The following is a 20,635-nucleotide window of genomic DNA, read 5'->3' as shown; positions in this document are numbered from 1 at the left end:
CAGGATGGCACGATATTGTGAAAAGAGAGTGTAGTGTACATGTTAAAATGAGCCTTTAACACTAAAACCTCTGGGCGTCTTCGAACTAATGAGTATTCATTTTGACTGCAACATTCTAATAGTGTCATTTCATTTTTGATATCACAAAAATAATCAATACATTTTATTTGTGGAGTGCCTTTGTCAGAACTATGAAACTATCAAGGCACAAGGCAAGACCCAGATGCAGACACAGGAGGCAGATGGTTGGAGTCTTACAATGTTTATTAATCCAAAGGGGTAGGCAAGAGAATGGTCGTGGACAGGCAAAAAGGTCAAAACCAGATCAGAGTCCAGGAGGTACAGAGTGGCAGACAGGCTGCCAGCCAATCATTTGTGGGTCAAAGCAGGCAGAATGGTCAGGCAGGCAGGTACATAGTCCAGAAAAAGGCAAGGGTCAAAACTGGAAGGACTAGAAAAAGGAGAATAGCAAAAAGGAGTATGGGAAAAACACACTGGTTGACTTGACTAAACATACAAGACAAACTGGCACAAAGAGACAGGAAACACAGGGATAAATACACTGGGGAAAATAAGCGACACCTGGAGGGGGTGGAGACAATCACAGGAACAGGTGAAACAGATCCGGGCGTGACAGAAACAGAAAGAGTAGGTGTTGGAACATAGTAACAACTTATTTTTATGAGGATATTAAAAAAAATGTTTAAAAAAATTCCCCAACCACCAAGACACACATCAGCAAGACTCGCGGTCAAAATGAAAGCATCAGTAGCCTGAACATCATTAGAAGCACCAAGTGTGCTTGATAAATAGTGAAATAAACACAAAATCCATAATGCCATTATAATGAATATAAGTGTCAATATGATGCCAGTGAAAAATAGTCAATTATTTATAGGTCGGTGTAACGGCAGATTTCCTCTTCGTCTGAAGAGGTGTAGCAGGGATCAGACCAAAACGCAGCGTCGTAAATGTCCATGTCGTTTATTATAAAACATAAACTGAACACTAAGAAATACAAAACAATAAATGTGAACATGAACGAAAACCGAAACCGTGTGGCTAACAAACACAGACACGGAAACAAACACCCACAAACCAACAGTGAAACCCAGGCTACCTAATTATGGTTTTCAATCAGGGACAAAAAAGCGGCGACCCTCGCCACCGACCTTGGACTGGGAACCCTAGACATGGGTCCTGAATGGACGGGGGATTCCGGCAGCGCCGGACAGCGGGGGATTCTGTTGGCGCCGGACAGGCGGGGGACTCCGGCGGCGCCAACAGGCGGAGTCTAATTTGTAATTAAGGTATGATTAATTCTGTGTATATGTAATGTTGTGTGATTAGTTAGGTATTTAGTAAATAAATAATTAAACCCAATTTTGTATTGCTGATTCAACTTGTTAGCCAGGGTTCGTGAAGATAACCAAGAATTTACAACTTTCAGATGAGATTGAATTAACGTGATGATTAATATTGACTGCTATTGATGTAAAATATTACTAGGTCTTTAAGAGTTTATTCGGAAGATAACAGCTCTATAAATTGTATTTTGTGGTGCCCCGACTCTCTAGTTAATTACATTTACATGATTAGCTCAATCAGGTATTATTAATTACAGAGAAATTATTTTATAGAATAGCATGTCATATCATAGCATAGCCAAAGACACAACACCATCAACACCACAGCCCCTGGGTTTTGTATTTTGTCCTGTAGTTCATCCAATGTAGTTTGAGTTTCCAGTGGATTCTGGTAGTCTTTAGTCATTGAGTCTGTCACACCCTGACCATAGTATGTTTCTATGTTTTGTTGGGTCAGGGTGTGATCTGAGTGGGCATTCTATGTTACATGTCTAGTTTGTCTATTTCTATGTTTGGCCTGATATGGTTCTCAATCAGACAATTAGTCAATTAGTCATTGTCTCTGATTGGGAACCATATTTAGGTAGCCTGTTTGGTGTTGGGTTTTGGGGGTTGATTGTTCCTGTCTCTGTGTTTTCACCAGATAGGGCTGTTTTGGGTTTTCACGGTTCTTGTTTTGTTAGTTTGTTTGTTCATGTGTAGAGTCTTTATTAAAGAACCATGAATAGAAACCACGCTGCATTTTGGTCCGCCTCTCCTTCAAGTCAAGAAAACCGTTACAGAGTCTAAGATTTGTATCTGATCATGTATATGTTTTGGCTGTTTTTCTTTGTTATAGGTCCAAAAAGGTTTGGATAGATAACTCTCTTGTTTTTTTGTGTGTTTTCCCATTTTCCCAGAAGTGGTTAGAGTCTATGGATTCTTCAACTACACTGAGCTGATTTCTGACGTGCTGTTCCTGGGGCTCTATTCAAAAACACAAACAGACCCGACAGAGCACCAGGACAGCAACACAAATAGACCCAACCAAATGAGAAAACAAAAAGATAATTATTTCCAATGCGTCATGTAATTAACAAAAAAATGTAGAAAAATATAATGCTATTTGGCCCTAAACAGAGAGTACACAGAGGCAGAATACCTGACCACTGCGACTGACCCAAACTTAAGGAAAGGTTTGACTGTGTACAGACTCAGTGAGCATAGCCTTGCTATTGAGAAAGGCCACCGTAGGCAGACTTGGCTCTCAAGAGAAGACAGGCTATGTGCACACTGCCCACAAAATGAGGTGGAAACTGAGCTGCACTAAAAATATATATATTTTGATGAACTCCCTTATCTATTGGGTGAAATACCACAGTGTGCCAGAGAGAGAGAGCTAGAGAGAGAGAAAAAGAAAGATGCAAGTGTGAATTGAGTTCTAAAACAACATTTACAGATCTATTTAATACTAATAAAACACCTTGAATTGACATTGAATTGGCAGAAAGACAAATTGCATCAGTCCCTAACTATTCTACCAGGTACAATCTGTGCCTTTGAGAGAGCACATCACAGGAGCTGTGTGTGAGTGTGTATTAATGAAGTGTGTGTTCAAACGTTGGTGTTGGTGGGGGGTTAGAATACTCAGGGAATCGGGCACAGAGGAATCTTCTGAGACAGTTTTGGTTAGTAGTTGACGTGGGCAGCGGAGGTGGGGGGAGAACACCTGGGCACAGTCAAATTGGCACAGACACATACCCCTGTTTTATTCATGGTGACCTAATGCCCCCACACAGGTGGGTACCCTGGGGGAGCGCACTTCTTTTCTCACATCTCACATCTCACACACTCATATACACACACACACACACAGCCTATTGTCAACGTGATCTGTATTAGCACTCGCTCAAAAGAGATCTCAAAACAGCTCACACCAGAACTCTCCCCTGTAACCTTGACCAACACGAGGAGGTCTGAGAGAAAGAGAGATAGAGAGAGAGTGAGTGAGGGTCATTGCACCTCAAGCCTCATGCTCTACTGGCATTGCAAGCCCCATGCTCTACCAACTGAGCGACAAAGTCTTGTTATGTCGTGTTACCTGTGGTCGTGGGTGTCCTTTGACCAGACATTTGAGCACCAGGTGGTCTCCCTCTCTGATGGTGTAGATCCTCTCACTGATGTTGTCGTCCTTCACCACACACGCCTGGCCCTCATGCACGATCTTGGCATTGGCAGGGGCTGCGTCAACACATAAGAAAAAAGACAAAGGGTCAATTTTACAGGCTCATAAGTTCACATACGAATTAACAAATACGTTTTTGTTAAGGTTCATGAAAGTTCCCGATTTGGAAGGCATTCTTGGAAAAAAATAATGATTTCTTAGTTTCGAACGGCTTTGCTGTATGTTACAGTTGGTAGACGGCCCAAGGCTTTAATGTTGATCTGCAATAGTAGTGTAAAAGACAGGACAGGAACACATCAGTCTTTAATGCACCATCTGACAAGTTTGTCTATACGGGAGCATGAAGAAAGGTAAAACACATATCCTGTCTCACATCTCCAATACATTGCTAGGTGATTTCAGTGTTGACAGTACCAAAATACAACAACTCATGTACAAAAACACTGCAACACAAACAAGTTACAACGTGAAATCGCCTCTATCCCATTCAGACCTTAGAGGACCAAATCTCCCATAATGCAACGCCAGCACCAGTCGACAACTCTGCTAACCATCTGAATCATAGAAAGGCATGCTAGCTAGCAACAGCAGCACTTTTAGCACTCTGTAAACTATATTAATAACAACAATACAACTCTGAAAGTTACATGTTTCAATAGTCTCACAGTCCCTTATAACAATATCTAAAGCATTAATCTTGGGATGTTTTACTTATTTCACGTTATGGACTTCTACAAAGGAGTAATCTGAAACACATACCTTTCTCTCTGTGTTTTCTTGGACTGAGGAGAACGGGAGATACGGGTAGTACCAGGGTGTTAGTAGGTGACTCAAGCACCCAGATTAAATAAAATACATTTAATGAAACACAAGCCGAAGATGTTAACATTTATTTACTGTAGTTGCCTACCTAACATCAACAGGCAGCACCAGTAGCGCAACAATTAAAAATAGACTCCAAAAGTAAAGTTCCTGACGATCATAGCGATCTTACTGCCCCTTCTGTCTGAACTTGGAATATTCCTGTTATCGGGCTTTGGCCACTGACCCTCAACCTGGTTGTTCTGTTCTGCTTTGTGTATTATTCTAATAATTTGAAGTTGATGGAATAACCTTTTAAACTCTCCTACATGTTGGCCTAGAACAAACATGTGCACAGTACACACCTAGTAGATTGAGAAACACTGAATGAAGTGACAGGTACAAGAGAACCCTAGTAAACACCATGGCCTCAAGAACTAGGACCGAAGATGTCTGACTTATCACGGCCTACAAGGCTCGTCATAGAAGGCGATCAAGATTGCATGCGATTTTTTCATGTAACGTCAGCCAGGACAAGTGAAGGGAGACAGGAGGGAGGTGGGGAAGAGAGGGAGCGGGACAGAGATGAGGAGAAAGAAATAGCAGTTGATGGAGGGGGAAGAAGAAATTAAAGAGAAAGAGAGAGAAAGAAAATAAAAATACTAAGGACTACTCAGAAACCCACAAAGAGAGAAAATATTAGGGCAGCACAATGTAAACACCGATATAGACCCCAAACGTATCCTTTCCTCTAAAATCAGACCGCTCCCATTGAAGGCAACCCCATTGCCACAGAGTAAATTAGTATAGCATATTAGCACGTTAGTGCAGGCTAGCCACCAAAACTAGTGAGAGGCAGTGGTATAGCATCCCCGCGTCCCAGGGCCCGTTCTGGGGCAGATCTGGAGCAACAAGGCCCCTGACAGCTACCACGTGGCAGAGGGAACTTGAGTGGTGTTCGGCTTTACACAGGCACCACGGCGCATGACAAACCGCTAACCTGACGTGAACTTCACAGTGTGAATGGTAGAGGAGAGAAGGTGCAGAAGGGGGGGTGTAATGCTCCACACTCGACTGCCGCTAGCTGTGTGTGTGTGTGTGTGTGTGTTGTTGTTGTGGGCGAAGGCAGGGGAAGCACTTGAGAGACGCGCTCTGGCGCCCATTCAGCAGTTCTCGGTCGTGGTGCATCAACCATTGAAACAGGGTGATTATAAACTGGGTGGTTCGAGCCTTGAATGTTGATTGGCTGACAGCCATGGTATATCAGATTGTTTACCACGGGAATGACAAAACATTTATTTTTACTGCGCTAATTACGTTGGTAACCCATTTATAATAGCAATAAGGCACCTCGGGGGTTTGTGGTATATGGCCAATATACCCTGGCTAAGGGCTGTATCCAGGCACTCCGGGTTGCGTCGTGCTAAATAACTCCCCTTAACCTTGGTATACTGTCCATATACCACACCCCCTTGGGCCTTATTGCTTAACTATGCCATGGCAGAGGAGTCCTGTTTTAGCATTTACTGCTGCTATTCTGGAACTCTCTCTTTCGCCGTCTTTCTTGCTTCTCTTGCTTTCTCTCCCTCTTCCTAGTCATCTCTACTTCTCTCTCTTTCTCTTCCATCTCTTTATCAGTCACTCTCTCTTGCCGTATTTCCATCTTTTACTCTCCATATCAGGCTCCGTTTCTCTCTCTTCCTCTCTTTTCCTCTTAATCTCTGTCTCTCTCTTTTCCTCTCTCTCTCTCCCACCCATCTCACTCTCTCTTTCTCTCCTTCTCAGTCTCTGTCTCCTATCGAGGTTAACTTATGATATCTCTGTGCCCTCTGTGATTGCCGATGAGACAGTGTGGGTGTGAGAAGAAGCCCAGAACGGGTCTGCATTAGTGGGATAGAGGGCACAAAGTGGGCGGTCAGAAGTGGCACAAGGGCAGAACTTTGGTGGCAGAGCCAAAGGCGGTGAGGGGCTAACTGGACAACTCAACTTTGAGGTGAGGGCACAGGGCACAAATGATTTAAATGATGAACAACTGTCTTTTTCAGCGCGTTGTTAGCACGTCAGCGCTAGTGCGGCCTCTCCGGAGAGGGAGAGAGGTTGACCTGCAGCATGCAGCTCCTCCACTATTCTTGCATCGGGCTAGAGGCTGCCTGGCAGTCTGACTCACTGTAGCAGCCAAGGTTGGTTAAAGATGAGGGATAGAGGAAGGGAGGGATGGAGAGTGGGGTAGGACTGGGGAATGAATAAGGGAGAAAGAGAGAGCCATGATGAAGAAAATACAGCACAGACCAGCCTTTGTTGTGTTTTTGCTGGTGACCAGCATTGTGTTTTCACTTGTTATGATTTCTTTGGTGACCAGCCTTCGCTGTGTTTTGGACACTGATCACAAGCATCAGAATGACTACCAGGGTCAGAAAGAAGAATGAATGAGACTACCTAAATCATCCAATCTCCAACAACCATTTCAGGAATGGGTGCAAAAAGGACAACTAACAGATTGGATTAGTTTACAAAAATTTGGGGGAAGTTACAGGGGAAAGGAGGGGGGATGAATGATGGATTAATACATGCAAAATAAGTAAATGCAATAATAGACATTGAAACAAACAATTATAAAAATCAAACTGCAATAGAGCATGTTGGGAAATATGACAATGATGGGTGTGGTTTTGCAGACCAGCATGACCGGACCATGCTGGACCAGCAAACAAAACAACAACAAAAGGTTCTTGAGGGTTATTTTTCAGGGGTGATAGTGATGTGTAACCATTTTTGGGGAGCATATCAGGAATGATTCTTTACTACTGTGATGGTTCTGAAGAACCATCCTGTTGTTTCCCACTCCACCAGGTTTTCCTTTTATGCAAATTAAATGCTACACTGTTAAAAAAGCTCCTGTAATTTTACGGTACAGTACAGGTTGCAGTGAAACAAGTTACAGAATTTTACATTTTAGTCATTTAGCAAACACTTATCTAGATCGATCGATATTTGGTGCCTTGCTCCATTGCACATCAACAGATTTTTCACCTAGCTCTGGGATTTGAACCAGCGACCTTTCGTTTACTGGCCCAACACTTTTTACAGCTGAATTAAGGTGTTATTGCTGTAAAAGGACAGCATGTTGCAGAATTTAATGGCAATAATACATTTCTGCACATTGCTAAAGTTGCCCAAAATCAAGTCAATAATTGTCAGATTGTCTGACAACAACCACATAAAAAAATGTATCTGTGCTCAGGGACATATAGTGTACAGTCGTGGCCAAAAGTTTTGAGAATGACACAAATATTAATTTCCACAAAGTTTGCTGCTTTAGTGTCTTTAGATATTTTTGTCAGATGTTACTATTTTTTTTTATTTATCCATTATTTTACCAGGTAAGTTGACTGAGAACACGTTCTCATTTACAGCAACAACCTGGTGAATAGTTACAGGGGAGAGGAGGGGGATGAATGAGCCAATTGTAAACTGGGGATTATTAGGTGACCGTGATGGTTTGAGGGCCAGATTGGGAATTCTAGCCGCTTAACACCCCTACTCTTACAATAAGTGCCATGGGATCTTTAATGCCCTCAGAGAGTCAGGACCCGTTTAACATCCCATCCGAAAGACGGCACCCTAAACAGGGCAGTGTAAACAGGGGAATTGGGATATTTTTTAGACCAGAGGAAAGAGTGCCTCCTACTAGCCCTCCAACACCACTTCCAGCAGCATTTGGTCTCCCTGGCAGGGACTGACCAGGACCAACCCTGCTAAGCTTCAGAAGCAAGCCAGCAGTGGTATGCAGGGTGGTATGCTACTATGGAATGCTGAAGTATAATTACAAGCATTTCATAAGTGTCAAAGGCTTTTATTGACAATTACACCAAGAACTCTGCAATCCGCCCTGGAATGCTGTCAATTAACTTCTGGGCCACATCCTGACTGATAGCAGCCCATTCTTGCATAATCAATGCTTGTATTTTGTCCCGAATTTGTGGGTTTTTGTTTGTCCACCCGCCTCTTGAGGATTGACCACAAGTTCTCAATGGGCTTAAGGTCTGGGGAGTGTCCTGGCCATGGACCCAAAATATCGATGTTTTGATCCCGAGCCACTTTTGCCTTATGGGAAGATGCTCCATCATGCTGGAAAAGGCATTGTTCGTCACCAAACTGTTCCTGGATGGAGAAGTTGCTCTCGGGGGATGTGTTTGTATCATTCTTTATTCATGGCTATGTTCTTAGGCAAAATTGTGAGTGACCCCACTCCCTTGGCTGAGAAGCAACCCCACACATGAATGGTCTCAGGATGCTTTACTGTTGGCATGACACAGGACTGATGGTAGCGCTCACCTTGTCTTCTCCAGACAAGCTTTTTTTCTGGATGCCCCAAACAAACTGAAAGGGGATTCATCAGAGAAAATGACTTTACCCCAGTCCTCAGCAGTCCAATCTCTGTACCTTTTGCAGAATATCAGTCTGTCCCTGATGTTTTTCCTGGAGAGAAGTGGCTTCTTTGCTGCCCTTCTTGACAACAGGCCATCCTTCAAATGTCTTCGCCTCACTGTGCGTGCAGAAGCATTCACACCTGCCTGCTGCCATTCCTGAGCATGCTCTGTACTGGTGATGCCCCGATCCCACAGCTGAATCAACTTTAGGAGACAGTCCTGGCGCTTGCTGGACTTTCTTGGGCGCCCTGAAGCCTTCTTCACAACAATTTAACTGCTCTCTTGAAGTTCTTGACAGAGTGATTCCCAGCCTTGTCCCCATCAACACTCACACCTGTGTTAACGAGAGAATCACTGACATGATGTCAGCCGGTCCTTTTGTGGCAGGGCTGAAATGCAGTGGAAATGTTTTGGGGGGATTCGGTTCATTTGCATGGCAAAGAGGGACTTTGCAATTAATTGCAATTCATCTGATCACTCTTCATAACATTCTGGAGAAAATGCAAATTGCCATCATACAAACTGAGGCAGCAGACTTTGTGAAAATTAATATTTGTATCATTCTCAAAACTTTTGGACACGACTGTATATACATGCTTTGGGAATTTGAACTGGGTGGAAGTGCATGAATGTTTCAGCAGTGTCAAAGGTACACATAAGGTACCTTCATATGGTACTGGTCGGTTCCTTTTAGGATACATGCGCAGTGGGGCTCATTAGCATATTTGGGGCATGACCTAGTATATGTGCATTTGTGCCAACCGTCAATTGAAGTGTTGTACAAGTTTAAGTGCTTGATTGCTATGTTCTCATAGTTTAAGAACAAATTTGAACTCAGTTAGCTGACTAACTTTTGTAAGAATAGTGGTTATCAAAGCGCTGAACTGTTAAGATAACTGTGGATTTGACATTACGTTAATGTTAATTAAATGCTTGGAAGTTGCTGTGAATTTTGTGTAACCTAATTGACATTCAGTTGTCAGTAAGTTATTTGAAAATTCACACAGACTAAATAGCCAGCAACTGCTAATAACTTACTGACAGCTTAACTGGCAACCTGATCAAATTGTATTTGTCACATAAACGTGTTTTGCAGATGGAGCGAAATGCTTGTGTTTCTAGCTCCAACAGTGCAGTAATATCTAAAAAGTAATATCTAACAATTACACACAATCTAAAGTAAAGGAATGGAATTATGAATATATAAATATTTGGATGAGCAATGTCAGAGCAGCATAGACTAAAATACAGTAGAATAGAATGTATATATATAGAGTACATACAGTGCCTTGCAAAATAATTCATCCCCCATGCCTTTTTTCCTATTTTGTTGCATTACAACCTGTAATTTAAATGTATTTTTATTTGGATTTCATGTAATGGACAAACACAAAATAGCCCAAATTGATGAAGTGAAATGAAAAAAAATACTTATTTCAAAAACGTACACAAAAAAAACCCCGGAAACGTGGTGCGTGCATATGTATTCACCTTTGCTATGAAGTCCTAATAAGATCTGGTGCAACCAATTACCTTCAGAAGTCACATAATTAGTTAAATAAAGTCCACCTGTGTGCAATCTAAGTGGCACATGATCTGCCACATGATCTCAGTATATATACACCTGTTCTTAAAGGCTGCAACACCCCCAAGCAAGCAGCACCATGAAGACCAAGGAGCTCTCCAAACAGGTCAGGGACAAAGTTGTGGAGATGTACAGATCGGGGTTGGGTTATAAAAAATATCAGAAACTTTGAACATCCCATGGAGCACCATTAAATCCATTATTAAAAAATGGGAAGAATATGCACTACAACAAACCTGCCAAGAGAGGGCCGCCCACCAAAACCCACGGACCAGGCAAGGAGGGCATTAATCAGAGAGGCAACAAAGAGACCAATGCTAACCCTGAAGGAGCTGCTAAGCTCGACAGCAGAGATTGGAGTGTCTGTCCATTGGACCACTTTAAGCCCTACACCCCACAGAACTGGGCTTTACGGAAGAGTGGCCAGAAAAAAAGTAATTGCTTAAAGAAAAAAATAAGCAAACACGTTTGGTGATCACCAAAAGGAATGTGGGAGACTCCCCAAACATATGGAAGAAGGTACTCTGGTCAGATGAGACTCAAATTTAGCTTTTTGGCCATCAAGGAAAACGCTATGTCTGGCGCAAACCCAACACCTCTCATCACGCCAAGAACACCATCCCCACAGTGATGCATGGTGGTGGCAGCATCATGCTGTGGGGATGTTTTCATTGGCAGGGACTGGGAAACTGTTCAGAATTGAAGAAATTATGGATGGCTCTAAATAAAGGTAAATTCTTGAGGGAAACCTGTTTGTCTTCCAGAGATTTGAGAGTGGGACGGAGGTTCACCTTCCAGTAGGACAATGACCCTAAGCATACTGCTAAAGCAACACTCGAGTGGTTTAAGGGGAAACATTTAATTGTCTTGGATTGGCCTAGTCAAAACCCAGACCTCAATCCAATAGAAAATCTGTGGTAGGACTTAAAGATTGCTGTACACCAGCGGAACCCATCCAACTTGAAGGAACTGGAGCAGTTTTGCCTTGAAGAATGGGCAAAAATCGCAGTGGCTAGATGTGCCAAGCTTATAGAGGCATACCCCAAGAGACTTGTAGCTGTAATTGCTGCAAAAGGTGGCTCTACAAAGTAATCATTTGTGGGGTTGAATAGTTATGCACACTCAAGTTTTATGTTGGTTTGTCTTATTTCTAGTTTGTTTCACAATAAAAAATATTTTGCATCTTCAAAGTGGTAGGCAGGTTGTGTAAGTCAAATGATATAAGGCAACAAAATAGGAAAAATGCCAAGGGGGTGAATACTGTAGATATGACATGAGTAATGCAAAATATGTAAACATCATTAAAGTGATTAGTGTTCCAATTATTAAAGTGGCCAGTGATTTCAAGTCTATGTATATAGGGCAGCAGCCTCTAATGTGCTAGTGATGGCTATTTAACAGTCTGATGGCTTTGAGATAGAAGCAGTTTTTTAGTCTCTCGGTCCCATTTTTGATGCACCTGTACTGACCTCACCTTCTGGATGATAGAAGGGGTTCCGGGTTGGAGCGAGCAGTCGCATCCGCACTTCGGTCTGCACTTCGGTCTGCAGGTAGTATAACTTTTCATTACATTTCATTACATTTCATTATAGTACAACAGTTTGATTTGTCTAATCTTAGCAATTTCTTCTTAGCTAGCTACATAGCCGTCTTTGTATCAAAGATAATTGCGTAATTATCGTATTTCGTCGTCCTAACGTATCTGCCCAGCAGCTAGCCAGCTAGCTAACGCCCACCGTCTACATAGCTAGCTACATAGCCGTCTCTGTTTCAAAGATAATTGTGTAGATAATTGTGTAGTCTAGAGCGATTTCTAGGTTACCTAGCCAGCTATTGTCGTTCTTTTAACGCAACGTAACGTAATCAACACTGCTAGCTAGCTAGCCAGCTAGCCCCTGAATCAACAACGCAGTCAGCTATTTGTCGTCCTTAACGTAGGAGACACTGCTAGCTAGCCAACAGCTAGCCAACAGCTAGCCAACGTCTACCGATTAGAACTCAACAACCCGGTCGCATTCCGCCTCGCTCCACAGGTAGTATCACATTTTCATTTCATTTCATTACAGTACAACGGTTTGATTTGTTTGATCGTAGCTAGCTACATAGCTAGCTACATAGCCGTCTCTGTATCAAAGATAATTGTGTAGTCTAGAGCGATTTTCTAGGTTACCTAGCCAGCTATTGTCGTTCTTTTAACGCAACGTAACGTAATCAACACTGCTAGCTAGCCAGCTAGCCCCCGAATCAACAACGCAGCCACTGCCAGCTAGCCTACAAAGTCAACAACGCAGCCACTGCCAGCTAGCCTACTTCAGCAGTACTGTATCATTTTTAATCATTTTAGTCAATAAGATTCTTGCTACGTAAGCTCAACTTTCTGAACATTCGAGACGTGTAGTCCACTTGTCATTCCAAGCACAGACCATACAAACGCTCCACACCGCGTGGCCGCGGCCACCCTAATCTGGTGGTCCCAGCGCGCACGACCCACGTGGAGTTCCAGGTCTCCGGTAGCCTCTGGAACTGCCGATCTGCGGCCAACAAGGCAGAGTTCATCTCAGCCTATGCCTCCCTCCAGTCCCTCGACTTCTTGGCACTGACGGAAACATGGATCACCACAGATAACACCGCTACTCCTACTGCTCTCTCTTCGTCCGCCCACGTGTTCTCGCACACCCCGAGAGCTTCTGGTCAGCGGGGTGGTGGCACCGGGATCCTCATCTCTCCCAAGTGGTCATTCTCTCTTTCTCCCCTTACCCATCTGTCTATCGCCTCCTTTGAATTCCATGCTGTCACAGTTACCAGCCCTTTCAAGCTTAACATCCTTATCATTTATCGCCCTCCAGGTTCCCTCGGAGAGTTCATCAATGAGCTTGATGCCTTGATAAGCTCCTTTCCTGAGGACGGCTCACCTCTCACAGTTCTGGGCGACTTTAACCTCCCCACGTCTACCTTTGACTCATTCCTCTCTGCCTCCTTCTTTCCACTCCTCTCCTCTTTTGACCTCTCCCTCTCACCTTCCCCCCCTACTTACAAGGCAGGCAATACGCTCGACCTCATCTTTACTAGATGCTGTTCTTCCACTAACCTCATTGCAACTCCCCTCCAAGTCTCCGACCACTACCTTGTATCCTTTTCCCTCTCGCTCTCATCCAACACTTCCCACACTGCCCCTACTCGGATGGTATCGCGCCGTCCCAACCTTCGCTCTCTCTCCCCCGCTACTCTCTCCTCTTCCATCCTATCATCTCTTCAATCTGCTCAAACCTTCTCCAACCTATCTCCTGATTCTGCCTCCTCAACCCTCCTCTCCTCCCTTTCTGCATCCTTTGACTCTCTATGTCCCCTATCCTCCAGGCCGGCTCGGTCCTCCGCTCCCGCTCCGTGGCTCGACGACTCATTGCGAGCTCACAGAACAGGGCTCCGGGCAGTCGAGCGGAAATGGAGGAAATCTCGCCTCCCTGCGGACCTGGCATCCTTTCACTCCCTCCTCTCTACATTTTCCTCTTCTGTCGCTGCTGCTAAAGCCACTTTCTACCACTCTAAATTCCAAGCATCTGCCTCTAACCCTAGGAAGCTCTTTGCCACCTTCTCCTCCCTCCTGAATCCCCCTCCCCCTCCCCCTCCTCCCTCTCTGCAGATGACTTCGTCAACCATTTTGAAAAGAAGGTCGACGACATCCGATCCTCGTTTGCTAAGTCAAACGACACCGCTGGTTCTGCTCACACTGCCCTACCCTGTGCTCTGACCTCTTTCTCCCCTCTCTCCAGATGAAATCTCGCGTCTTGTGACGGCCGGCCGCCCAACAACCTGCCCGCTTGACCCTATCCCCTCCTCTCTTCTCCAGACCATTTCCGGAGACCTTCTCCCTTACCTCACCTCGCTCATCAACTCATCCCTGACCGCTGGCTACGTCCCTTCCGTCTTCAAGAGAGCGAGAGTTGCACCCCTTCTGAAAAAACCTACACTCGATCCCTCCGATGTCAACAACTACAGACCAGTATCCCTTCTTTCTTTTCTCTCCAAAACTCTTGAACGTGCCGTCCTTGGCCAGCTCTCCCGCTATCTCTCTCAGAATGACCTTCTTGATCCAAATCAGTCAGGTTTCAAGACTAGTCATTCAACTGAGACTGCTCTTCTCTGTATCACGGAGGCGCTCCGCACTGCTAAAGCTAACTCTCTCTCCTCTGCTCTCATCCTTCTAGACCTATCGGCTGCCTTCGATACTGTGAACCATCAGATCCTCCTCTCCACCCTCTCCGAGTTGGGCATCTCCGGCGCGGCCCACGCTTGGATTGCGTCCTACCTGACAGGTCGCTCCTACCAGGTGGCGTGGCGAGAATCCGTCTCCTTACCACGTGCTCTCACCACTGGTGTCCCCCAGGGCTCTGTTCTAGGCCCTCTCCTATTCTCGCTATACACCAAGTCACTTGGCTCTGTCATAACCTCACATGGTCTCTCCTATCATTGCTATGCAGACGATACACAATTAATCTTCTCCTTTCCCCCTTCTGATGACCAGGTGGCGAATCGCATCTCTGCATGTCTGGCAGACATATCAGTGTGGATGACGGATCACTACCTCAAGCTGAACCTCGGCAAGACGGAGCTGCTCTTCCTCCCGGGAAGGACTGCCCGTTCCATGATCTCACCATCACGGTTGACAACTCCACTGTGTCCTCCTCCCAGAGCGCTAAGAACCTTGGCGTGATCCTGGACAACACCCTGTCGTTCTCAACTAACATCAAGGCGGTGGCCCGTTCCTGTAGGTTCATGCTCTACAACATCCGCAGAGTACGACCCTGCCTCACACAGGAAGCGGCGCAGGTCCTAATCCAGGCACTTGTCATCTCCCGTCTGGATTACTGCAACTCGCTGTTGGCTGGGCTCCCTGCCTGTGCCATTAAACCCCTACAACTCATCCAGAACGCCGCAGCCCGTCTGGTGTTCAACCTTCCCAAGTTCTCTCACGTCACCCCGCTCCTCCGCTCTCTCCACTGGCTTCCAGTTGAAGCTCGCATCCGCTACAAGACCATGGTGCTTGCCTATGGAGCTGTGAGGGGAACGGCACCTCAGTACCTCCAGGCTCTGATCAGGCCCTACACCCAAACAAGGGCACTGCGTTCATCCACCTCTGGCCTGCTCGCCTCCCTACCACGGAGGAAGTACAGTTCCCGCTCAGCCCAGTCAACTGTTCGCTGCTCTGGCCCCCCAATGGTGGAACAAACTCCCTCACGACGCCAGGACAGCGGAGTCAATCACCACCTTCCGGAGACACCTGAAACCCCACCTCTTTAAGGAATACCTAGGATAGGATAAAGTAATCCTTCTCACCCCCCCCCCCCCTTAAAAGATTTAGATGCACTATTGTAAGTGGCTGCTCCACTGGATGTCATAAGGTGAATGCACCAATTTGTAAGTCGCTCTGGATAAGAGCGTCTGCTAAATGACTTAAATGTAAATGTAAATGATAGCAGGGTAACAGGCAGTGGCTTGGGTGGTTGTTGTCCTTGATTATCTTTTTGGCCTTCCTGCGACATCGGGTGCTGTAGGTGTCCTGGAGGGCAGGTAGTTTGCCCCCGGTGAGGCGTTGTGAAGACCACACCCCTTGTGGAGAGCCCTGCGGTTGTGGGCAGTTCTGTTGCCATACCAGCAACCTTAAAGCGGACAAAGAAGGTGTTTAACTTGTCCGGAAGCAAGACTTCGGTGTCCGCAGCGTGGCTGGTTTTCCTTTTGCAGTCCGTTATTGTCTGTAGACCCTGTCACTTATATCTTGTGTCTGAGTTGTTGAAATGCGACACCACTTTGTCTCTAAACTGACATTTTTCCTGTTGGATTACCTTGCAGAGGGAATAACTACCCTGTGTGTATTCTGCCATATTCCCATTCACCTTGCCATGGTTAAATGCGGTGGTTCGGGCTTTCAGTTTTGCACAAATGCTGCCATCTAACCACGGTTTCTGATTAGGGTAGGTTTTAATAGTCACAGTGGGTACAACGTCTTCTATACACTTCCTGATAAACTCAGTCATGTATCAGTATATTTGACAATGTTATTATCGGAGGCTACCCGGAAAATATCCCAGTCCTCGTGATCCAAACAATCTTGAAGCTGAATTCTGACCGACCAATTAAAGTTTTTAGCGCAGGTACTTTGAGTTTGTGTCTATAGGAAGGGAGGAGCAAAATGGAGTCAGATTTGCCAAAAGGTGGGTGGGGGAGGGCCTTGTAGGCATCCCGGAAATTGGAGTAGCAGTGGTCGAGTGTTTAAGTAGCACGAGTACTAGAACTTGATATAACTTCGGCAGCCTTTTTCTCATATTTTCTTTGTTAACATCCTCAGCTACAATAAATACGGCCTCGGGGTATGTGGTTTCCAGTTTGCACAAAGTCCAGTGTAGTTCTTTGCGGGCCGTCATGGTATCAGCTTGAGGGGGGATATACACGGCTGTGACAATAACCGAAGATAATTCTCTTGGGAGATAATACGGTCAGCATTTGATTGGGAGGTATTCTAGGTCGGGTGAACAAAAGGACTTGTGTTCCTGTATGTTACCACAATCACACCATGAGTCTTCATCTAACTGCACACTGCCCCCTCTCCAATCCGAGCAGCTATTCTATGCGCACCTAAACTCAGCAAAAAAAGAAACGTCCCTTTTTCAAGATAATTCATAAAAATCCAAATAACTTCACAGATCTTCACTGTAAAGGGTTTAAACACTGTTTGCCATGCTTGTTCAATGAATCATAAACAATGAATGAACATGCACCTGTGGAACGGTCGTTAAGACACACAGCTTACAGACGGTAGGCAATTATGGTCACAGTTATGAACACTTAGGTCACTAAAGAGGCCTTTCCACTGACTCTGAAAAACACCAAAAGAAAGATGCCCAGGTTCCCTGCTCATCTGCGTGAATGTGCCTTAGGCATGCTGCAAGGAGGCATGAGGACTGCAGATGTGGCCAGGGCAATAAATTGCAATCTCCATACTGTGAGATGCCTAAGACAGCACTACAGGGAGACAGGACGGAGAGCTGATCGTCCACACAGTGGCAGTCCAAGTGTAACAACACCTGCACAGGATCGGTACATCCGAATATCACACCTGCGGGACAAGTACAGGAGGGCAACAACAACTGCCCGAGTTACACCAGGAACGCACAATCCCTCTATCAGTGCTCAGACTGTCCTCAATAGGCTGAGAGATGCTGGACTGAGAGCTTGTTGACCTGTTGTAAGGAAGGTCCTCAAAAGACATCACCGGCAACATTATCGCCTATGGGTACACAACCACCGTCGCTGGACCAGACAGGACTGGCAGAAAGTGCTCTTCATTGACGAGACGGTTTTGTCTCAACATGGGTGATGGTCGGATTCGCCTTTATCTTCGAAGGAATGAGCGTTACACTGCGGCCTGTAGTCTGGAGCGGGATCGATTTGGAGGTGGAGGGTCCGTCTTGGTCTGGGGTGGTGTGTCACAGCATTATCGGACTGAGCTTGTCATTGTAGGCAATCTCAATGCTGTGCGTTACAGGGGAGACATCCTCCTCCCTCATGTGGAAGGTACCCTCATGTGGAAGGTACCCTTCCTGCAGGCTCATCCTGACATGACCCTCCAGCATGGCAATGCCACCAGCCATACTGCTCATTCTGTGCGTGATTTCCTGCAAGACAGGAATGTCAGTGTTTTGCCATGGCCAGCAAAGAGCCCGGATCTCAATCCCATTGAGCACGTCTGGGACCTGTCGGATCGGAGGGTGAGGACTAGGGCCATTCCCCCCAGAAATGTCCGGGAACTTGCAGGTGCCTTGTTGGAAGAGTGGGGTAACATCTCACAGCAAGAACTGGCAAATCTGGTGTAGTCCATGAGGAGGAGATGTACTGCAGTACTTAATGCAGCTGGTGGCCACACCAGACACCGACTGTTACTTCTGATTTTGACCCTCCCTTTTTTCAGGGACACATTGTTAAATGTCTGTTAGTCACATGTCTGTAGAGCTTGTTCAGTTTATGTCTGAGTTGTTGAATCTTGTTATGTTCATACAAATATTTACATATGTTAGGTTTGCTGAAAATAAACTCAGTTGACAGTGAGAGGACGTTTCTTTTTTTGCTGAGTTTAGATCCAAACGCTTCAATATAACCTAAATATTAATAATTTAACTCTTAAAATGTATACTTTTTATATGTGGCATTAACACTATCAGTCACAATGTTTTAATCTGATTAGACTACTTCAAAAGACTCCTGTAGGCCTGCACACATTCATCCAAAATATAATTTCAGCATTAATATCAAGGGTCTTATTCTGGTGAATGATGATCGACGCTTGGCTGCCATTTGACAAATAAAAATAGTCTTGCACTTTTGTCCATAATAATCTCATTATATAGTGAGCCTCCCTGCACTGTATCTGCAAACTGTTGACGAAAGCGGCACGTGCCAATACAAGAGTGGGCATATTCGCCATAGCCTACCTATATAAAAAAGTGTGACAAAACCATCAGCAGGAAGGAGTTGAAAATGCAATGGAAACCCATTTGATTGGATACAGTATATTTGTGTTATACTTTTGTTTTAATTCCTTTTTTTTCTTCACAATTTCATGGTATGCAATTGGCAGTAGTTACAGTCTTGTCTGAACTCCCATATGTCTTGCCGTAACTCCCATATGGACTTGGAGGAAACACTGTACACCTGGTGACCTGCACTGTGCCCAGCTTGCCACAGGAGTCACTAGTGCGCGATGAGACAGGTGTATCCCTGCTGGCCAAGCCCTCCCGAAAACAGACAACGCAGGGCCAATTGTGTGTCACCACATGGACCTCCCGGTTGCAGCTGGCTGCGACAGAGCCTAGGCTTGAACGCAGAATCGATGCAATATGCGATGCAGTGCCTTAGACCACTGCGCCACCCGGGAGGCCCTGTATACAGTATATTTAACATGTATTTATTCTTTGGTACCTCAACATTATTTTTATTTTTATGTGATTTACATATTCACACACAGACTTTAATCCGAAACAACTCTGATGGGAAAATGTGCCAGGATTTCTCTTAGCTGGTAGACCTAATTGCCAGCTTTTGGCCCCCAAAACTATATAAAGCTGATAACAATATAATGCTTATCTTTATACAAAATATTCTGATGTAAAATTATTAACAAATTAGCCTACTTCTGTATGTCTGTATCTGTATAGCAGACGCACTAATCATCGGACATAAAGAAATGCATATCGGTGTTGTAGCATGCAGGCAGCATACAGTATCTCTATCTCTCACCTCTCTGGTGCTAGGCCTAAGCTTCTCTTCTTTTATATAGGCCATTTCTTATAAGAATATCCTACAGTTGACACCTAAGCCTATAGGCCTATGCATGCAATACCCTGATGCATTTAGTGCTTGAATCTGGACAACTGAACCATGAGGTGAACAAATATTGCTTTAGGAAAGTAACCTAATAAACACAAAACACAAAACAAATAGGCTATAAAGTTTTGCATAAGCTTCTCACCAAAATCCAAGGAATAATGTTTTTCTAATTTGTTATAGGCTGTTTTTAAGGACCCGTAAATGTGGTTCATTTGGCCAATATCCCTCTTTTATGAAATCGGATCTGAATGGCCTGGTAAATTTCTCAAACGTCCGATAAATTAAAATCTTCACAGTCGTGTTGTCCAGCGTATTGTTTTATACATATTTTGGAATATTCACATGAAATTGAATGGAAACCTAGCTATAGACACCTGTGTGCTAGTCCAGTGTCACTTTTTGATTATGCCTGCACATTATGGTTCACCAGCATCTAAAGAATAGCCTAAAGCTACAGACCAGCTAAACAAGCTTGAAAGAATTGTACTTAAACAAGTTCTCATTTACAATAGCGACCTGGCCAAGATAAAGCAGTTCGACAGGTACAACAACACAGAGTTACACAGGGAGTAAAACAAACATACAGTCAATAATACAGTAGAAAAATAAGTCTATATGTTGGCAAATGAGGTGAGATAAGGGAGGTAAAGGCAAAAAAGCCATGGTGGTGAAGTAAATACAGTATAGCAAATAAAAAACACTGGAATGGTAGATTGCAGTGGAAGAATGTGCAAAGTAGGGATAGAAATAATGGGGGTGCAAAGGAGCAAAATAAATAAATAAATACAGTAGGGGGAGACGTAGTTGTTTGGGCTAAATTATAGATGGGCTATGTACAGGTGCAGTAATCAGTGAGCTGCTCTGACAGCTGGTGCTTAAAGCTAGTGAGGGGGATAAGTGTTTCCAGTTT

At 44.6% G+C, this 20,635-nt stretch overlaps 1 protein-coding gene across 1 annotated transcript in view; it reads right to left on the bottom strand.

Moving 5' to 3' along the window:
- The window catches only part of LOC115138781 (MAM domain-containing glycosylphosphatidylinositol anchor protein 1-like), a 324,659-nt gene that overhangs the window by 227,344 nt on the left and 76,680 nt on the right, over positions 1-20,635 (bottom strand). The window contains exon 2 of the mRNA XM_065025612.1: positions 3,448-3,587. Coding sequence (XP_064881684.1) covers positions 3,448-3,587 — 140 coding nt within the window. The remainder of the gene's footprint in view (positions 1-3,447; positions 3,588-20,635) is intronic.

This window comes from Oncorhynchus nerka, linkage group LG12, assembly GCF_034236695.1.
Source record: "Oncorhynchus nerka isolate Pitt River linkage group LG12, Oner_Uvic_2.0, whole genome shotgun sequence".
Classification (NCBI taxonomy): domain Eukaryota; kingdom Metazoa; phylum Chordata; class Actinopteri; order Salmoniformes; family Salmonidae; genus Oncorhynchus; species Oncorhynchus nerka.
Note: the sequence above shows the minus strand (reverse complement) of the source record. Positions and strands in the feature narration are given on the sequence as shown.